This window comes from Oenanthe melanoleuca, chromosome 9 (genome assembly GCF_029582105.1).
Source record: "Oenanthe melanoleuca isolate GR-GAL-2019-014 chromosome 9, OMel1.0, whole genome shotgun sequence".
NCBI lineage: Eukaryota > Metazoa > Chordata > Aves > Passeriformes > Muscicapidae > Oenanthe > Oenanthe melanoleuca.
Window position 1 is genome coordinate 13903275 of NC_079343.1, and position 18222 is coordinate 13921496.

Below are 18222 nucleotides of genomic sequence, written 5' to 3' on the forward strand. Positions count from 1 at the left end.
CTTGGAGCACCCTGGAACAGTGGGAGATGTCCCTGCCCATGACAGGGGTGGGATGGGGTTTAAGGTCCCTTCCCAAACCATTCCATGATTCCATCCTCCATCACTTGAGCTGATGGGACTCAGTGTGATTCTCTTGGCTGTTGCTCCTTTCCAATGCATTCATCATTTTAATTTGTATTTGTTATCCAGGCCATGTGGACTTCACCATTGAAGTGGAGAGGTCTCTGAGGGTGCTGGATGGAGCCATCCTGGTTCTCTGTGCTGTGGGAGGTGTCCAGTGCCAGACCATCACTGTCAACAGGCAGATGAAGCGTTACAACGTCCCCTTCCTCACCTTCATCAACAAACTGGACAGGATGGGCTCCAACCCGGCCAGGGCAGTGCAGCAGCTCAGGTTTTTGGCATTTACAACAATTCCTGAAATTCCATTCTCATGGCAGGTTGTTAGGAGCAATATTGGAAAGGCTGCTCTTGGGAGCTGCAGTTTGGAGAATTCCTGACTAGAAATTAAATCCTGATCTGACCCAGGACAAATCCCCATTGTCCCAAAAACCCCCAAATACTGGTGCCAGCCAAGACTTGCAGTGACCAAGGGCTGGGCTTTGATCTTTATTTTGCTGCTTTGAGAGCAGCCTCAGCTTTCCCTAGATCCTGGTGCTGCTGGAATTCCAGCAGGGAGCTGACATGGGGTGGTTTGGATTCCTGGAGGTCCTGTTTACTCCCTGCCTAATTAGATCCATGAGATAAACTATTAATACTCATTAAGGGAGAAGCTACTCCCTAATTAAGCAATCAGTCTCAAACTGGTTTCCCCTGCTGCCTTTCCCATGGGAGTTGCTCCCTGGGCCTGCTGGGATACAAAAGGTGGGATACAAAACCCTAAACCACAGCTGGGTGGTTTTTATCCATATTGGCAGATTTGGGCACATCCAAAGGACAAGACAGGGATTTGGTGGGAGGGAGATGTTGCTCAAAGACCATCTGGAGCACACACACAGAAATAACTTTTTTCTACAGTAATTCCTGTTTTCCCCTTTTTCAGATCCAAGTTGAAACACAATGCAGCTTTTGTTCAGATTCCAATTGGGCTGGAGGGAAACTTTAAAGGAATTATAGATCTCATTGAAGAAAAAGCAATCTATTTTGATGGGGAACTTGGGTAAGTCCTGGAAATTGCTTCTTTTCTAGCTGGAACTGGTTAAGTCCTGGAAATTGCTTCTTTTCTAGCTGAAGCTGCTCTTTGCAGGAGGAATTCCTGCAGTTCCTCTTCAGGGATGAAACCCAGCTCTTCTGGAAATTTGGGAATGGGCTTGTGCTGGGGCTGAGGGTCCTGCACTGGGTGGGGTGGCTGCAGCAGGACTTGGCTGCTGTGAAGGGGTGGTGGCTACACTTCCCACCTGCTCCATGATGGGATCCTGCAGTGTGTGTGGCTCCCTGGGATGCAGATAAGCTGTGGGTGAGGCTGTTGGGAGTTTTCCTGATCCCAGGAGTGGGAAGGACTCCAGGACTCCCCCGCAGCAGAGTGAACATGCTGATGTTGGCAGGGTTTTTCCCAGGGTGCAGGTGAAGGGGGCTGTTCTCAGTCTGGCTGGTGCTGTGGCACTCCTGGCAGTCCCTGTGTCACTGCTCTCAGGCAGCTGGTGCTGTGGCACTCCTGGCAGTCCCTGTGTCACTGCTCTCAGGCAGGCTGGTGCTGGGCACTCCTGGCAGTCCCTGTGTCACTGCTCTCAGGCTGCTCTCAGGCAGGCTGGTGCTGGGCACTCCTGGCAGTCCCTGTGTCACTGCTCTCAGGCAGGCTGGTGCTGGGCACTCCTGGCAGTCCCTGTGTCACTGCTCTCAGGCAGGCTGGTGCTGGGCACTCCTGGCAGTCCCTGTGTCACTGCTCTCAGGCAGGCTGGTGCTGGGCACTCCTGGCAGTCCCTGTGTCACTGCTCTCAGGCAGGCTGGTGCTGGGCACTCCTGGCAGTCCCTGTGTCACTGCTCTCAGGCAGGCTGGTGCTGGGCACTCCTGGCAGTCCCTGTGTCACTGCTCTCAGGCAGCTGGTGCTGGGCACTCCTGGCAGTCCCTGTGTCACTGCTCTCAGGCAGCTGGTGCTGGGCACTCCTGGCAGTCCCTGTGTCACTGCTCTCAGGCAGCTGGTGCTGGGCACTCCTGGCAGTCCCTGTGTCACTGCTCTCAGGCAGACCCTGAGGCTGGAGGAGATCCCAGCCGAGCTGCGGGCCGAGGCTGCGGAGCGGCGCCGGGAGCTCATCGAGTGCGTGGCCAACGCTGACGAGCTGCTGGGGGAGCTCTTCCTGGAGGAGAAGGTTCCCACAGCTGCACAGTTAAAGGTACCCTCCTTGTGCTGCCTGCTCCCTCACCTGTGGCTCTGTCCCCTCAATAAATGTATCAGGAATTCTGTTTGCTGGGGTTGTGTCACCTCAGCTGAACTCCAGTTCCCCCCATTCCCAATCCGGTTTTGCTCTGAATTGGAAAGAATTCTGGTTTTATGGAAAGCCCTTGTGTTGGGGGTGTCCAGGGGGCTGTGGGAGCAGCTCTTTGCTGCCCAGGAAAGCCAGGGAGTGAATTGGGCTGTGCTGCAGCAGGAGCTCACAGGGATGTTTTTCAGCTGGCCATCCGAAGGGCAACGCTGCAGAAATCCTTCACCCCTGTCCTCGTGGGGAGTGCTCTGAAGAACAAAGGGGTGCAGCCACTGCTGGATGCTGTCCTGGAATACCTTCCCAATCCTTCTGAGGTGGAGAACTATGCTCTCCTCAACCAGGGGTGAGTGCAGCAGCAGGAGTGACCCTGCCCATGGAACTGCACTGGACCCAAACCAGTCTGAGATTTCATGGAATAGTTTCAAAGCAGGAAGCATTCCTAACAAGATCCACAATCCTTTACCACTGGCATCAAACAATGCCACCAGAATTTGGCACAGAGTCCCAAAGCTCCTCTCTCATTCAAGTGTTACTCTCTGGACTGGTATTTTACCCATTCCATGTTATATTTGGACAGTGATTGTCAGATAATTCTTTAGAACTGATGGCAGCCCTTAAAGCCAGGCTTGCCTGGAGGAGGGAGCACATCCCAAGTGTGTAAATAGTGTTTTATTCTTCTGGACATGAATCCCTGAGGCTGGAAAAGAGCTCCAGGATCATTGAGTCCAAGCTGTGCCCAATTCTCCCTTTGTCACCCAGCCCAGAGGACTGAGTGCCATATCCAGGAATTCCTTGGACACCTCCAGGGATGAGCACACCAAACCTCCCTGGGCAGCCCCTTCCAAGACCTCACACCCTTTCCATGGAGAAATTCCTCCTGATTCCAACCTGACCTTCCCTGGCTCAGCCTGAGGCTGTTCCCTCTCCTGCTGTCCCTGTTCCCAGGGAGCAGAGCCCACCCAGACATGTGAACCCCAACAGCAGAGCCTGTAAATGTTTAGAGGAGACTCCTGTGTTGGTTCCTAACCTCTCCTCCCTCTGATCCTTGTTTTTAAGGGATTCTCAGGACCAGACCAAGTTCCTGTTGAACTCTGCTCGTGATAATTCTCACCCTTTTATTGGCCTGGCCTTCAAACTGGAGGTGAGTCACTCTGCTCCTTCCCACAGCTCATGGAGACAGTCCAGGTGGTGCTACCAAAACTTACCTACAGCAGACTTTGAAATCACTTTATACTGAAAATCGGTTTGTATTTGACTTCAATTGAAATTTAATTTACATTTTTAAAAAAGGCTTCAACCATAAAATGCACAAACACTGCCAATTTGGAACTTTAGGGTGGGTTCTGGACCTCAAGTATTTCCTGATTTTCTTGGTTAAACCTTGAACATCTGGGGGGTCGTTGGCTTAATTGAAATATTTTCAGGGGAAAATCCTGTGTCTGGAAACAATGGGATGTGAGAGAGTCAGAGAGGAAAAAATGCAGAGATTTAAGCAAATAAATTGCTATTTAGAGAATACTTCAGGATTTGTTTGGAATGTGGAAAACGGCTGGTAATTCCATGGTAATGTGTGTCTCTGTTGGGAATGTTTGGCAGTGAAAAACTGGTTCAGAAAACTGCCAAATTCCATCACAGAGCCAATGAAAAAAAACCTCCATTTCCATTTGTAGCAGTGCAGCTGGTGCTTGGAGTTGGTGCTGGTTCCCAGAATGAGATTTTGGTGGATTTTGCTTGCAGGCTGGCAGGTTTGGGCAGTTAACCTATGTCAGGGTGTACCAGGGGATGCTGAAGAAGTCAGATTACATCTACAACACCCGCACAGGGAAGAAGGTCAGGGTGCAGAGACTGGTCAGGATGCACTCGGACAACATGGAGGTGAGGGCAGCCCTGGGGAGGGGTCAGCTCTGCCTGAGCCCCTGGGTCATCCTTGGTGGGTCAGCAGTGCCCCTGGGTCATCCTTGGTGGGTCAGCAGTGCCCCTGGGTCATCCTTGGTGGGTCAGCAGTGCCCCTGGCTGGGTCAGCAGTGCCCCTGGGTCATCCTGGCTGGGTCAGCAGTGTCCCTGGATGGGTCAGCAGTGTCCCTGGGTCATCCTGGCTGGGTCAGCAGTGTCCCTAGATGGGTCAGCCCAATCCTGGCTGGGTCAGCCCTGCCTGAAGCACAGGATGGTGTTTCTTTCTTAACACCTTTGCTTCTTGTTTGATCCTGAATTAATCCAAGCTGAGCCCTGCCTTTTGTCCTTTGAATCAAAAGGGAGATTGGCAGGGGTTTTTATCCAGGCTGGGGTTTTCAAAGGAGCTCAGTGCCAAGCTTTAACACACTGTTTATGGATCTTTTATAATCCAGTGGAGTTTGGATGTGAGGGAAAGGCAGAATCGACCCTGGAATGGTTTGGGACTTTAAGGATCCTCCAGTGGCTTGGGCAGGGACACCTTCCACTGTGCCAGGGTGGTCCAGGGCCTGTCCAGCCTGGCCCTGGACACTTGCAGGGGCAGCCACAGCTCCTCTTCCCCCAGCCCTGTCTGAGCAGCAGTTTTCCTCCCCTCAGGATGTCAGTGAAGTTTGTGCAGGAGACATCTGTGCCCTGTTTGGGATCGACTGTGCCAGCGGGGACACGTTCACAGACAAAACCAGCACTGCCATCTCCATGGTGAGCCCCTGCCCTGGCTGCTCAGGCACTGGCAGTCACCAGTGGATCAGTCCAGGATTTGCTGGAATTTGTAATCATCCCCCTCTCCTTGGCACAGGAATCCATCCACGTCCCTGATCCTGTCATTTCTGTGGCTATGAAGCCTTCCAACAAGGTAGGAGCCTCTTCTCCCTGAGCTCCCTCCCTTTGTTGCTTTGTGATTTTATGGAACAGTCCAAGCACTGACTGGAAGTGTTTTATCCCAAATATCCAAGATTTTACCTCTGGATGCTGTCACTCAGCCAGAAACATGAAAATAAAAAATCCATAAAATAACCCCAAAGAGCAGAAATGCTCAGCAGTAGATGGGAAAACTTGAGGCTTTTTTCTTGGAATGACTCCTGGATGTTGAGTAAATGTTGCCTTGTGTTTCAGAATGACCTGGATAAGTTTTCCAAGGGCCTGGGTCGCTTCACCAGGGAAGATCCCACCTTCAGGATCCACTTTGATGAGGAGAGCAAGGAGACCATTGTCTCTGGGATGGGGGAGCTGCACCTGGAAATCTATGCCCAGGTAATTTGGGAAGCACATTCCATGGACTCTGCTTCTCCCATCTCCTCTTCCCCCTCCCTGTTCCTTCCTGCTGCTTTGGGAAAAGTTGAATTTTTAAATTAACTTTTGAAGGTTCTTTCTCTCCAGTGGTGCCATTCTGAAGGCTTCTAAAAGGAAATTTTGCCTGGAATATTTTTAAGATTTGGTTCAAATCCATAAAAACAGATTAAACACTGCACTTTGCTTTAGCAGCCTTTGCTTATAATAATTAATAATACCTAATTATAATTAATTTCTACAGAAAAAATCTCTGTTTCTGTGGTTTTAAATGTATCATTCCCTAATAAAAGGTGGTGTAGGGAGAAAGGAGTGTTTACAGGGATTTGTTTAATTCCAGTTGGTGTCGGTATTTTAATCTTGACACAAAAGATGTATCTTAAATATTGACAGAATAAAGAAAAAGGGATTTTTTTGCCTTGAAAAACCTGAATTTTAATAATACAATTAATGCTGTTTCCTTTTTCTGCATCTGAAGTTTCAGGTCTTGATGTAGAATAATTTGTTAATTTAAAAATAACAACAAAAAGCTCCCAAATCAATCAAACCCCCAACCAAAAAAGTGATGAATCCTGATGAAGTCAGTAAATAATTCCCAGTGGAATCACCCTAATCACTGTGTTTTTTTTCCTGCAGAGAATGGAGAGGGAATATGGTTGTCCTTGCACCATGGGGAAACCCAAAGTTGCCTTCAGGGAGAACATCTCTGCCCCTGTGCCGTGAGTATTCACTGCAGAAGTTCTTTGGAGTTCTCAGGAACACCCAGCCAGGTTTCATTTCATGTCTTGCACCGTGGTAGATCCTCTCTGCCATCCCCTCCTGTGCCTCCTGCAGGGCTGGCAGCTCTGGGGTGCTCAGGTGTCCCCTGCTGCTGGCCCCTGGCACTGGGACACCCTGGGGCCACGCTGGGGGTGCCACAGCAGGGTCACCTCCCAGGGCAGCACCTCCTGTGGGACACACAGCACATCAACAACCCCCCTCCACCCAGCCTGGAGCTCCCTCCATGGAAAACTGGGAATTAACCCAGGGCAGTGCTGGGCATCAGGAGCAGCAGAGCTGGGACTGGGAGGGAGATCCTGCATTGTTACAGTCAACAGCTTCTCTTCCCAATTTTCTGGGGTTTTCCTGTGAAAACACCTGCTCAGACCCCAAAATTCTGATGGAGAGTAGCCCAGGGTGTAAATGCTGTTCTGGGAGCCAGTTCCTGCTGGGGTTACTGGGATTGCTGAGGTCTCTGTGCTGGGCCATGGAGGCATCCAGAGCCCAGCTGGAACTCAGCTGAGCATCCAGGATTTTCCTTCCCTTTAGCCCTGCCCACTCTGGCACTGGGATCTGCCAAGGGAGAGCTGTGAGGGACCAGTTTTGAACCTCAGCCATTCCCAAGAAAGCCCCAAACCAGCTGGGAATTGCTGCTGCTGTTCCTGGGATGCTGAGACAGGCAGGGATGGGGACCTGAGCTCACCCTGCAGGATCAGATCTCTGTCTGAGCTGGTTCAAACACCCAAAAAAGGCTTTTTAGGAATAAAATTATTTACCTGGGACACCATTTCATGGAGTAGAACCACATAGTCAAACTGAAGGTCTTCATCACTTCTTTTCTGGAAAGACAGGATGCAAAGGAATGGATCTGGGGATTCTCCCACCTCAGAAAAGTGATTCAGTTCTCTGTGGTTATCACAAAAATTCCCTGATGGATTTCAGATAAGTCAGGATCACAAATGAAGCAAGTGGAGCTCAGGCACTGTAACAGAATTACAGCTCCTGGTTTGAATTCCTGTGCACTCCAAAACTGCACTGGAGGCACTGAATGTAAACTTTAAACTTCTAATTCCTGCCTTACAGAGACAGATCTGCCAGGAATTCTTTGGGATGGGAACACCTCATTCTAGAAGGTGTCAGTTTAACCCAAATAATCCCAAATAAAATTGTCAAGAGGATCAGGACACTCCAGAGGCCTTACAGTGAGTGACAGTCAGGGGTTCTGAGTGACAAAACAAACCCTTTGGAAGAGACTCTTTTCCTGTGTTTTTCAGAGAAAAGGGGACAAAATTACCCAGGAGAGATGGCAGCTGGGCTAGTTAATAGCTATTTGTCTCCTTTATCCTTAAATTTGTTAGAGAGGGATTGAAAATCATTAAATTTCTGCTGCAGCAGCTGTAAGTTCTCTAAAACACCATCAGAGGGAGCAAAACACTCACAAATCCTGCTCCCACAAGGAATTCCTGTCTTTGCTTCAGACCCAGAACCTCCTGGGAATTCACTGTCTGTCCAGAGGGGCAAAACTTTGGGAGCTTTTGGTTTTCTAAATCCTAAATCCTGCTGCTTTTTTCCTGGTTCCTGTGGGAAATTGCCTTGAATTTGAAGCTGATGATCACTCTAAGTTTATTTATAATTCAGATTTCTCTAATAGAACACAGCAAAACTGGGAGGATCTGTAGAATTCTGTTAATTTAATGAATTCTCCCTGCCACAACTGCTTGTGGCAACAGGTTGGATGGGCCTGGAGCAGCCTGGGCTGTGGAAGGTGTTCCTGCCCATGCAGGGGGGAAATGGGATGAGATTTAAGGTCCCTGCAGCCCAAACCAGTCTGGGATTCTGTTCCTGCTGGGAACTCACCACTTGCTTCACGTGTTTCACTTGGGCAAGGTGGAACTTGGTGTTTTCAGTGGAATTCTGCCAGATGACATAGCCAGAGGCTGCCCAGGCCAGCAGGTGGATGGGCTCCAGCTCTGGGGGAATGTTCCCATGGCTGTCTGCAACCAAAATAAACACTGGATGTTAAAGACAGCCCTTAACACAACATTATCACCTCACACAGGCCTTGTGCTAAATCACATCAAAGAATTTTCCTCCCACTTCACACAATCCTGGGATGGTTTGGGGTGGAAATGACCTTAAATCCCTGCCATGGGCAGGGGCACCTGCCACTGTCCCAGGCTGCTGCAAGCTCCATCCAGCCTGGCCTGGGACACTGCCAGGGTGATCTCCTCCACCTTTTTCTCTTGATATAAATCCCAGGTCTCAAAGGCAGGGCTTGCTCTGAGGTGAGAGCAGCCCCTGGCTGTGCATTTGGGGTGTTGGGTGTGCTGTGCCAGGACACAGAGGGAGCAGGAAGAGCTGGCAGTGCCAGCTGCTTTTCCAGAGCACTCAGAATCAGGAATAAATGCAGTGGCTGTGACTGCAGAGCCCCAGAAAGGGAAAGGGAGGCAGCAGGGGGAGGCCTGAGCCCTCTCCCAGCCCTGGGATGTACCTGGGATGTTCTCAGCCACCAGCTCCTTTTCCAGGCTCCTGATCCGAGTGTAGAACTCCTTGTCTGCTTCCTCTGTGCTCCTGAGCTCTCCTTGCACTGTGAGCTGCACATCTGGAGCAGAGCTTTTGCTGCCCAGGGGATAGAGAACCTCAGCAGTGCAGGTCACAGTCCTGTCCTGTTGCAGAGTTAATGGTGTGCATTATTATCTGATGGGATATGTGTATACCAGGGTAATCTGCTCTTCTGAAAATGGGATTTTTATGTAGTTGCTGTTTTCTCTGAGTCTGGCCCTGGAGAGATTTGTGATTATTTAAGACATGGTTAAACTCCTGGCATTCCTGTGAATGTTTAAGGGGGGGATTTGCTTTCTGCAGTGATGGAAGGGGCAGTGGTTGGGGTGCAGAATGTCCCTTGTGCTGTTGAAATGTCCTTGTCACCCCTGCAGCACTGTCTGCTGGTGTAGTGCAAGGTACACGTGCTCAGTGGGTTCCTCTGGGTTAAAATTCAGCCTTTTTGGGGCCTGACTGCCAGTACAGAAAAATCAGGAGCATGATTGAAGTATGAAGTGCTGTGTCCAGAGTGTGGAATTAAAGCAGTCTGACTCACTTTGTCCAGCACATCTTCCAGCTCCAGCTCCAGGTAGTACTTGTGCCCAACATCATCAATGTCCTAAAAAAGGGAAAATATTAATAACATTTATTTTTGGCTAATGTTGAATGGCTGCAGGGACATCTCCCACTAACCCAGGCTGCTCCAGGCCTGGGACACTTCCTGGGATGGGCTCTCTGTGCCAGGGCCTGCCCACCCTCACTTCTGTCCTTGGACCCCTGAATTGCCAATTTTGGGCTCCTGGCTGATTCTATCCCTGAATTTGCTGCTTGGTTAAATACTCACCTGAAAGCCTCCAGCACTTCCTTCTATTAATTCCATTTTGCAGGTTATTATGAATTGGATCATGCCATGTATTTTTCTGGCTATGAAAAAGGAAGCAGCTGGGGTTTGCTGTGCCCTTCTTGTACCAGATTTGCTGTGTCCCTGCAGTGCCATGATTGCTGTGCCCCTGTTTTGGGAGGGAGGTTGTTGTGCCCTTCTTGTGTCAGGTTTGCAATGTCCCTTCAGTGCCAGGTGTCCCTGTTTTGGGAGGGGTTTGCAGTGTCCCTGCAGTGCCAGGTTTGCTGTGTCCCTGTTTTAGGAGGGGTTTGCAGTGTCCCTGCAGTGCCAGGTTTGCTGTGTCCCTGTTTTGGGAGGGGTTTGCAGTGTCCCTGCAGTGCCAGGTTTGCTGTGTCCCTGTTTTGGGAGGGGTTTGCTGTGTCCCTGCAGTGCCAGGTTTGCTGTGTCCCTGTTTTGGGAGGGGTTTGCTGTGTCCCTGTTTTGGGAGGGGTTTGCAGTGTCCCTGCAGTGCCAGGTTTGCTGTGTCCCTGTTTTGGGAGGGGTTTGCTGTGTCCCTGCAGTGCCAGCTGTCCCTGCAGACCCGGGGCAGGCTTTGCTGTGTCCTGGCACCCACAGGAGCACCCAGCCTCCTCCTCCTGCCTGGGAGGTTCCCCCTGGCCCGGAGCCGGTGCCGTGCCCGGGCAGGGCTCTCTCTGCCCCGCTGTCACCAGGTGACACACACGGGGTGTGTCTGACATCGCTGACCCGCCCATGGTGACACCGAGCTCCTGCCAGGACCCCCAAAGGGACACGGCCTGGAAAGGACCTTGGGACATCACCCAGCCCAGGCGGGGTCACCTGGAGCACCCGGGTGGCTTTGGGATGTCCCAGAGGGGACACCCCAAACTCTGCGCGGCTCCCTGTGCTCTGCCCTCTCCGTGCGACAAAGCCGGGGCTGGGTCCCGGTTCTGTGCTGGGTTCTGCTTCCCGTGCTGGGTCCCGTCCCGGTTCCCGTGCTGGGCCCCAGTTCCTGTGCTGGATCCCGGTCCCGGTTCCAGTTCCTGTGCTGGGTTCTGGTCCCGGTCCCGGTTCCTGTTCTGGGTTCTGTTCCCATCCCGGTCCCGATGCCAGTTCCCGTGCTGGGTCCCGGTCCCGCTGCCGGTTCCCGTGCCGGGTCCCGGTTCCCTTCCCGGTTCCTTTCCCGGTAACCCATGCCGGGTCCCGGTTCCATTCCCGGTTCCCCGTGCCGGTTCACGTTCCCGGTTCCATTCCCGGTTCCCCATGGCGGGTCCCGGTGCCGGTTCCCGTTCCCGTCCCGGTTCCTTTCCCGGTTCCCCGGTGCCGGTGCCGGTTCCCGTGCCGGTCCCGCTCACCTGGCGCCGGGCGCTCCGCAGCTCCCGCAGCTGCAGCCCGCGGCCGGGGCCGCCCCGCAGGTACCGCAGGTAGCCCATGGCCACGGCCGCGGCCCGGGCGGCGGGGAAGTGGCTCGGGGGCAGCTCCATGGCCCGGGCAGCCGGGAGGTGGCTCGGGGGCAGCTCCATGGCCCGGGCAGCCGGGAGGTGGCTCGGGGGCAGCTCCATGGCCCGGGCAGCCGGGAGGTGGCTCGGGGGCAGCTCCGTGGCCCGGGAGCCGCTTCCTCCTCCTGCAGGAAGCGCCCGGGCGGGGCCGGGGCGGCGGGGCGGGATCCGAGCCCAGGGACGGGCAGCGCATCCCTCCCGGCGGCGCTCGGAACTGCGCTGGGTTATATCATATAGACAGATATTGTATTGATATATAGATTATATTGGCAATAAATATTGGAACAGGGCAGCACATCCCTCCCGGCGGCGCTCGGAACTGCGCTGGGTTATATCATATAGACAGATATTGTATTGATATATAGATTATATTGGCAATAAATATTGGAACAGGGCAGCACATGCCTCCTGGCAGCGCTCGGAACTGCGCTGGGTTACATCATATGGATAGATATTATTTGTTATATTGATATATAGGTTCTATTGGTAATACATCCTTCCCCGGAGGGTGGGCAGGCCGTGGCACAGGTTTTCCAGGAAATTTGTGGCTGCCCCATGCCTGGAAGTGTCCGGGTTGGACGAGGCAACCTCGGATAGAAGGAAGTGTCCCTGCCCTTGGAATTGTAAATTTAAATTCCCTTCCAGCCCAAGCCAGCCTGTGGTTGTCTGAAATGCAGCATGGGTTTCTGTGGTTGTCTGAAATGCAGAATGGGATGTTTTCCGTGGAAAGCTGTGCTTTGTGTCAGCAGTAACGTGGTGCTTGGGCATTGCTGGCTTTAGGTTTGAGTTCACCCACAAGAAGCAGTCGGGAGGAGCAGGCCAGTACGGCAAAGTGATCGGAGTGCTGGAGCCCCTGGAGCCAGAGAACTTCACCAAACTGGAATTTGAGGACAGAACCATTGGCACAAATATTCCCAAGCAGTTTGTGCCCGCTGTGGAAAAGGTACAGACCTTTCTCTGTGACACAGAAAATCCTGATTCCTGTTCTTTTCCTGCAGTGCCACCCGTTTGCTGTGCCTGCCTTGCCCCAGCAAAGGAGGCTTCTCCTGTAGCTCCAGTGGCAGCAGGATCACAGCTGTGTGGTTTTATTCCATGTCTTGCATTCCTGGGGTTTCCAGTTAATTCAGGAGCTGCTGTTTCTTTGGTGGTGTGTGTTGGTTCTGTTCCCTTGTCAGAGCCTCCTTCTCAAGCTGCTTTTTCCTGGCCTCTTCTGCTTCTGCTTGTGGCCCCACAGTTCTTCTCCCAACCCCAAAATATGTAACTTCTCTGAGGCCAGTTATGGAGGAAACTGTAATTAAGCTGCATTTCCTGCCTCAGTTCCCAAATTCTCTTCCTTTATCTCCTCTGTGACTGCCTCACTGTATAATTTATCACACACAGCTTTAATTAACCTCCCAACATCTTGGAATTCCTGTAATAACCTGTAATAATTCCTTCATTTTTCCATGGTGCAGCACTTAAATCCTAAAAAAAACCATATTCTTAAAGGAATCTTGTTCTCCAGGCAAGAGCTCTTTCCACACTGAGCATTCTTTTGAGGTTTGGCCATGGAATCCCTTAAAAAGGCAAATCCTGAGGCCAGGACTTTTCCTTGTTCTGTGATTTTTGTTTGTGAAATCAAACTGAGGGGCCAAGGGCTGGCAGTGCAGAGGCTGCAGATTCTGGAGGTGACCCTGGGGTGTGTTTCAGGGGTTCAGAGATGCCTGTGAGAAGGGCCTGCTGTCAGGGCACCGCATCTCCGGGGTGCGCTTCGTGCTGGAGGACGGCGCCCATCACATGGTGGACTCCAACGAGATCTCCTTCATCAGGGCAGGAGAGGGGGCCCTGAAACAAGGTACAGCTCCTCCCTGGGGGGTTCTGCTGCCTGGTTTCCCTTCCCCTTCCCCTTCCCCTTCCCCTTCCCCTTCCCCTTCCCCTTCCCCTTCCCCTTCCCCTTCCCCTTCCCCTTCCCCTTCCCTTCATTTTTATAAAGCAGAACATGTACAAGAGCTTCCAGAATTCCTGAGGGAGGCACAATAATTCCTGTGGCTGTATGAAGGAAATCCCCTTTTCCTAGAATTCAGTACAGCAACACCACCAGCTTCATCCTTACAGGGGCACATTTGGTCAAATTGAGCCTTTTTTAGGAAAAATTCCTTCACTGAAGGAGAGGTTAAACATGGAAGGGGCTGCCTTGGAAGTGGTGGGGTCACAATCCCTGAGATAATGTCTGGATGTGATATTTCACATTAGGGTTTAGTGAGCACAGTGCCATCAGCCAAAGGCTGATCTTGATGATCCTGGAGGTCCTTTCCACCCTTAATGATTCCGTGGCGATGGCTCCAGGAGCTGGAATTCCATGTGCTGCTCATGGTTTTTCCCTGGCATTAACCATTAACCACTGTAACATCAACTGGTGCCAGGTCTGAGACAGAGACACAGCACTCTGATCCATGTGACAAAAACCCCTTTATTGTTCTCAACTCCACCTTAAATATCTTTTTTAATGTTTGTCCTGGTTTGAAGGAGAGGTGTCTGCCAATAAAGGCAGGAGCTTCTCTTTGAAATGGAGAATGTAAACCCCCTCCCTCCAAATTATTATGATTTTGAAGTTAAGGGGCTCTCAGGCAAAGATATGGGAGTTCTTGACTAGAAAAATGTTGCTGAACTGGTTAGAAGTTGAGGCTGACCAACAGCTCCTGCAGCTGAGGCTGGAACTCAGTGGGTGAAATGCCTGTGTGGCTCCAGCTCTGTCCCATCCCGTTCCCTGTCTGTCAGACCAGGCAGCTCTCCAGCCTGCACTGTGACAATCCCTGTGCTGTGGGAGCAGCTTGCCCAGGCTCTGTCTGACGCTGGCTGTGTGCTCCTCCCCAGCCATGGAGAACGCTGCCGTGCGCATCCTGGAGCCCGTCATGGCCGTGGAGGTGACGGCTCCCGCCGAGTTCCAGGGCGCCGTGATCGCGGGGATCAACCGGCGCCGCGGGCTCATCACGGGCCAGGACGGCTCCGAGGGCTACTTCACTCTCTATGCTGAGGTCTGTGCACTGCCTGGCCTGGCTTGAGGGCAGGTGTCTGCCTGTAAAGCCAGGAGCTTCTCTGTGAAATGGAGAATGTAAACCCCCTTCCTCCAAATCATTATTATGATTTTGAAATTAAGGGGCTCTCAGGCAAAGAGATGGGAATTAGGAATAACATTTCTTTACTAGGAACATTAAAATAGCAATGCAGTATTACACAGAACAATCCCAGCCCTGCCAGAGTCAGAATCCAAGCTGACACCCGTCAGTCAGTCAGGGTGTTGGCACAGTCCCATTCAATGGTGGCTGCATCCTCCTGCAGGGGCAGATGTGGTTCAGCTGGAGCAGTGCTCCTGGAGAAGGTGCAGTTTCCTCTGAAGCTCCAGGGATGATGTGCAAAGGTCTGGATTTCCTCTGGAATCCAGGGGAAAGAAGGTTCCTTGGTGTCCCAAATCTCAGTTTTTCTCTGGGTAGGAAAGGCTTGGCTCCTCCCCTGGCTGGAGCATCTCCCAGTGGGATGATGGAATTTTATCAGTCATGCCCTGGGACTCAGTGGCCATGAACAGGAGATATCTCCTGGAGGGAGGATGGGCTGTGGGAAGATAAAGATGATTGCCCAGCTGGTTTAAAGATGGCCCATGAGCAGATAATGTGTGCCAGGAGATCAGGGTCACTGCCCCACTGGTTTAACAGATGGGGACGGAATTCACATTTCTGATCACATCAGCCCAACTCACTGCTCCTCACTGTCCTTCCCCTGGGTTGTGTCCTGCTTTAGGGCAAATTTGGGTGGAAACCTCAGAATGGGATCTCTTTAGGACAAACAGATTCAAGCAGTCCCTCCCTCAGCACTTTGGAGAAATATTTCCTCAGAGAGAAGTGGAAAAAAACCTGTTTATTTAATAGGCAAAGCAATTCCCAGCACAAGAATGAACAAGACTAAACAGAAAAACCTCTCTCTGCTCTGAAGAGATGACAAATTCAGGAGAGTCCCTTCTGTGGGTCACAGCCCAGCTCACTCAGGCTGTTTTTAGTTTCTTTGGCCCTGGGAAATGTCACAGCCCAGGCCAGGCCTGGTGGGCCACAGGTGTGAGCTCCCTGTGCTCTCTGGGTTTTCAGTCCAGAGCAGGTTCCAACAATCCCAAGAAAAAGGAAAAAATCACAGTCCAGGAGTTTCTTTGCCTCAGCTAGTTCAAAACTAACCAAGAGCAAAGGAGAGCTGTGTCCTGCTGCCCAGTGCAGACAGCACAGGCTGTGGGAAGGGTGTGGGGGAGCAAGTGCAGCCTCTGATAACAAACTCTGCACCTCTGCTCTCCCCCTTCACTCCTGGAACCAGGCTGAAAGCTGAAATTCAACATTCAGCACCAGCAGAACAGACCATGGGGGATACAAGCATCAGAAAGTCACCCCAAGGAATTTGATTCCCTTGTTTCCCTCAGTTTTTTTGGATACAGTTGTAGGTGATTCAATGTTCCTTCTTTTATCTCCCTCCTAAAAATGATTGGAAAGGATCACTGGGTGTTTTCCTGCTGGGTGGGGGGCTCAGGACAACCACACCCCTCTGCTTCCAAAATTATCCTTGGAGGAATGTCTGGAGATACCTCAAACCTTGCTGGTTGGCTCATCACTGAATTTAGGATATCCCAGTTCCTGGTGCACTCAAACTTTTTGAGGTTCCCTGCTGAAAACACACTGCAGATATAAACTAATTAAAATAACAGATACCTTATAACAGCAGACCATTAAATCAGAGCTGTTTATAGACAGAACTGACTCTTTATGTCATAATTAGGATTAATTAGCTGATAGCCCAAAAGGGATGGAAAAACCTCATCATGAGCAAATCTGTTTGGATTTTAGGTGCCACTGAATGACATGTTTGGATATGCCACTGAGCTGAGGTCTTGCACAGAGGTGAGTCCTGGTCCTTTTTGCTAAAATGTGTTTAATTCTGTAAGTTTGGGCTCATTGAATCATCCTACCCATGGCAGCTGCAGCAGGGAATGAGATCAAACAAACCAGAGCTGTGCAATTCTGGCCAAACAATTCTTCCACACCTGAGTTTTGTGTGGGTGGGATTGGAGAGGATCCCTGGGTGTTGTTACCTCACAGACAGGAGGTTGCCCATGGCCCATCCTCACTTTGTTTTTGCAGGGAAAAGGGGAATACACCATGGAATACTCCAAATACCAGCCCTGTTCAGCCAGCACTCAGGAGGAAATCATCAACAAATACCTGGAAGCAACAGGGAGACTTCCAGCCAAAAAGGGCAAAGCCAAGAACTGAAGGCATTCCTCTGAACAGTTTGTCCCAGGCTTCTCCAAGCCATGGGAGCAGCCCAGGCTGCCTGGGTAAGGTGGGATTTGGACTTGGGATTTTAGCATCAAAGTCTCCTCTGGCTGGCAGCAGCACCAGGGGATCACCAGGGATTGCTCACTGTACATGCTCTGTAACAAAGGTGTTCAAACACAGCTGATGATGTGCTTGAGATTTGTCTTAATTGATATATTAAAGTAATATTATTTTTTACTTGATACATCTTTATTTGGAAGTGTTAAACCAGGAGGCTGAGGTAAGAGCTGCTGGACAGGTATGGAGAGTGGGACATCACTGGAGCTTCCCTCCAGGGAACAGATGGGATTTTCCCTCCAAATCCTTTGGAAATGGCACAGGATCCCCTAAAGGCTGAAGCTACTGGGCAAGGCCATCACTCAGTGCTTGTCACCAAATCCATTTTCACTGGTGGCACAAGGATGGAGCTGAGTTGCCTCTTCCCAAAGCTGGGAACAAGATGGAATTACTGTGTATGGCTTGGGGATGGACTTTAATGGGCTTGGGCAGTGGATCCATGGTATGGACTTGGCTTTTGGCTCTTGGTTAGAAATCCAAACCAAGGATCCCTTTTCCCAGAATTTCACAGTCCAGAGGGTGTTAGAAATCCAAAGATCCCTTTTCCCAGAATCTCACAGTCCAGAGGCTGAGCTGCAGCTGATGTTCAGTCAGGAATCTCTTGACTTTGCTGACTCCAAGCAGAGATAAAACAAAGGGATTAGGTGAGAAGATACTCCCATAATTCTGTATTTTTAATTATTCCCAGAATGTCCACGTTGAATTTTCTTCCCTCCTTCCTGCCCTACTCAGCTGAAAAGTGTTTTTGCAGATTCCAGTAAACAGGGAGTGAAGTTCAGTTCAAACCCAGCAACATTCCTGGCACTGCACTGGGGCTGCTGCTTCCCAGACAGAAACAACTGGAGCAGCCAGGCTGCTCCTCCTCACAGGAGGATGGAAAATGATTTCTGGAAACCTTGGGAAAGGATTTTTCAGGGCCTGGAGCTGCTCAGGGATCCCAGGAGAGATGTGGGGTGTCCATGTGGTGCTGCCCTGGGACAAATCCATGATTCCTGCACATCCATGGCTTTGTTTTTGGAAATGCTCAGCTGGAATTCATTTCCAGAAAAGCCCTGCAGGTTCTCAGACATTTGGACGTTTGCTAAAACAAGCAAATGTAGCACTTTTCCCAAAATTTGGAGATGTCTGATAAAAGCAGTGTGAACACAGGACAAGAAACAGGGTGGGTATGATTTTATTTGTATTTCTGGGGTTTTTATTTGTGTTTCTGGGGTTGATATTTGTATCTCTGAAGTTTATATTTGTATTTCTGGGGTTTATTGCTGTTGATGGGGTTTATATTTATATTTATGGGGTTTATATTATGTTTAGAGCAGTTGTGATGTGAATTCCTGGCTGATGAGTTCTGCCAGATGTGCTGGTTCTCCACAAACCTGGAAAAGAAACAAACCCCAAGAATTTTCTGTATGATTTGAGGTTTTAGGCTGAAACTTTGGCCTAAAAGCAGCTGGGGGAGACTTTGCCTTAGAATTCCAACAGCTTTGTTACTTATCCAGAAGTTCCTGGTGAGTTCTTTACTGCT

General features: G+C 50.8%; 2 protein-coding genes across 3 annotated transcripts in view; one reads left to right on the forward strand and one right to left on the reverse strand.

Moving 5' to 3' along the window:
- GFM1 (G elongation factor mitochondrial 1) overlaps positions 1-16820 on the forward strand; it is a 151698-nt gene extending 134878 nt beyond the window's left edge. The window contains exons 5-19 of the mRNA XM_056498435.1: positions 190-394; positions 1043-1159; positions 2181-2331; positions 2610-2764; positions 3478-3562; positions 4159-4296; positions 4969-5070; positions 5168-5224; positions 5485-5622; positions 6295-6377; positions 12076-12238; positions 12985-13129; positions 14149-14309; positions 16152-16205; positions 16446-16820. Coding sequence (XP_056354410.1) covers positions 190-394; positions 1043-1159; positions 2181-2331; positions 2610-2764; positions 3478-3562; positions 4159-4296; positions 4969-5070; positions 5168-5224; positions 5485-5622; positions 6295-6377; positions 12076-12238; positions 12985-13129; positions 14149-14309; positions 16152-16205; positions 16446-16577 — 1886 coding nt within the window. The 3' untranslated portion in view covers positions 16578-16820. The remainder of the gene's footprint in view (positions 1-189; positions 395-1042; positions 1160-2180; positions 2332-2609; positions 2765-3477; positions 3563-4158; positions 4297-4968; positions 5071-5167; positions 5225-5484; positions 5623-6294; positions 6378-12075; positions 12239-12984; positions 13130-14148; positions 14310-16151; positions 16206-16445) is intronic.
- Positions 6068-11689, reverse strand: LXN (latexin). Of its 2 annotated transcripts, none has more exons than XM_056498454.1 (6): positions 11152-11689; positions 9514-9577; positions 8909-9085; positions 8275-8411; positions 7194-7256; positions 6068-6563 (listed from the first exon to the last, which is right to left on the reverse strand). In XM_056498454.1, exons 1-6 carry the CDS (start codon positions 11356-11358, stop codon positions 6513-6515), a joined length of 699 nt encoding a protein of 232 aa, XP_056354429.1. In that variant the 5' UTR covers positions 11359-11689; the 3' UTR covers positions 6068-6512. The 2 variants fall into 2 exon arrangements, with proteins under 2 accessions (XP_056354429.1, XP_056354428.1); XM_056498453.1 differs by having other exon boundaries at positions 6068-6605; positions 11152-11681.
- Positions 16821-18222: the final 1402 nt, after the last annotated feature.

Bases quoted from the DNA above. Each gene is read 5' to 3' on its own strand.
- LXN (XM_056498453.1), bottom strand. From the start codon at position 11,358: ATGGAGCTGCCCCCGAGCCACCTCCCGGCTGCCCGGGCCATGGAGCTG. The intron at 9,578-11,151 runs GTGAGCGGGACC...TCCCTTTTTTAG, and splicing joins TGCGGAGCGCCCGGCGCCAG to GACATTGATGATGTTGGGCA. The intron at 6,606-7,193 runs GTAAATAATTTT...TGTGTCCCACAG, and splicing joins TCCATGAAATGGTGTCCCAG to GAGGTGCTGCCCTGGGAGGT.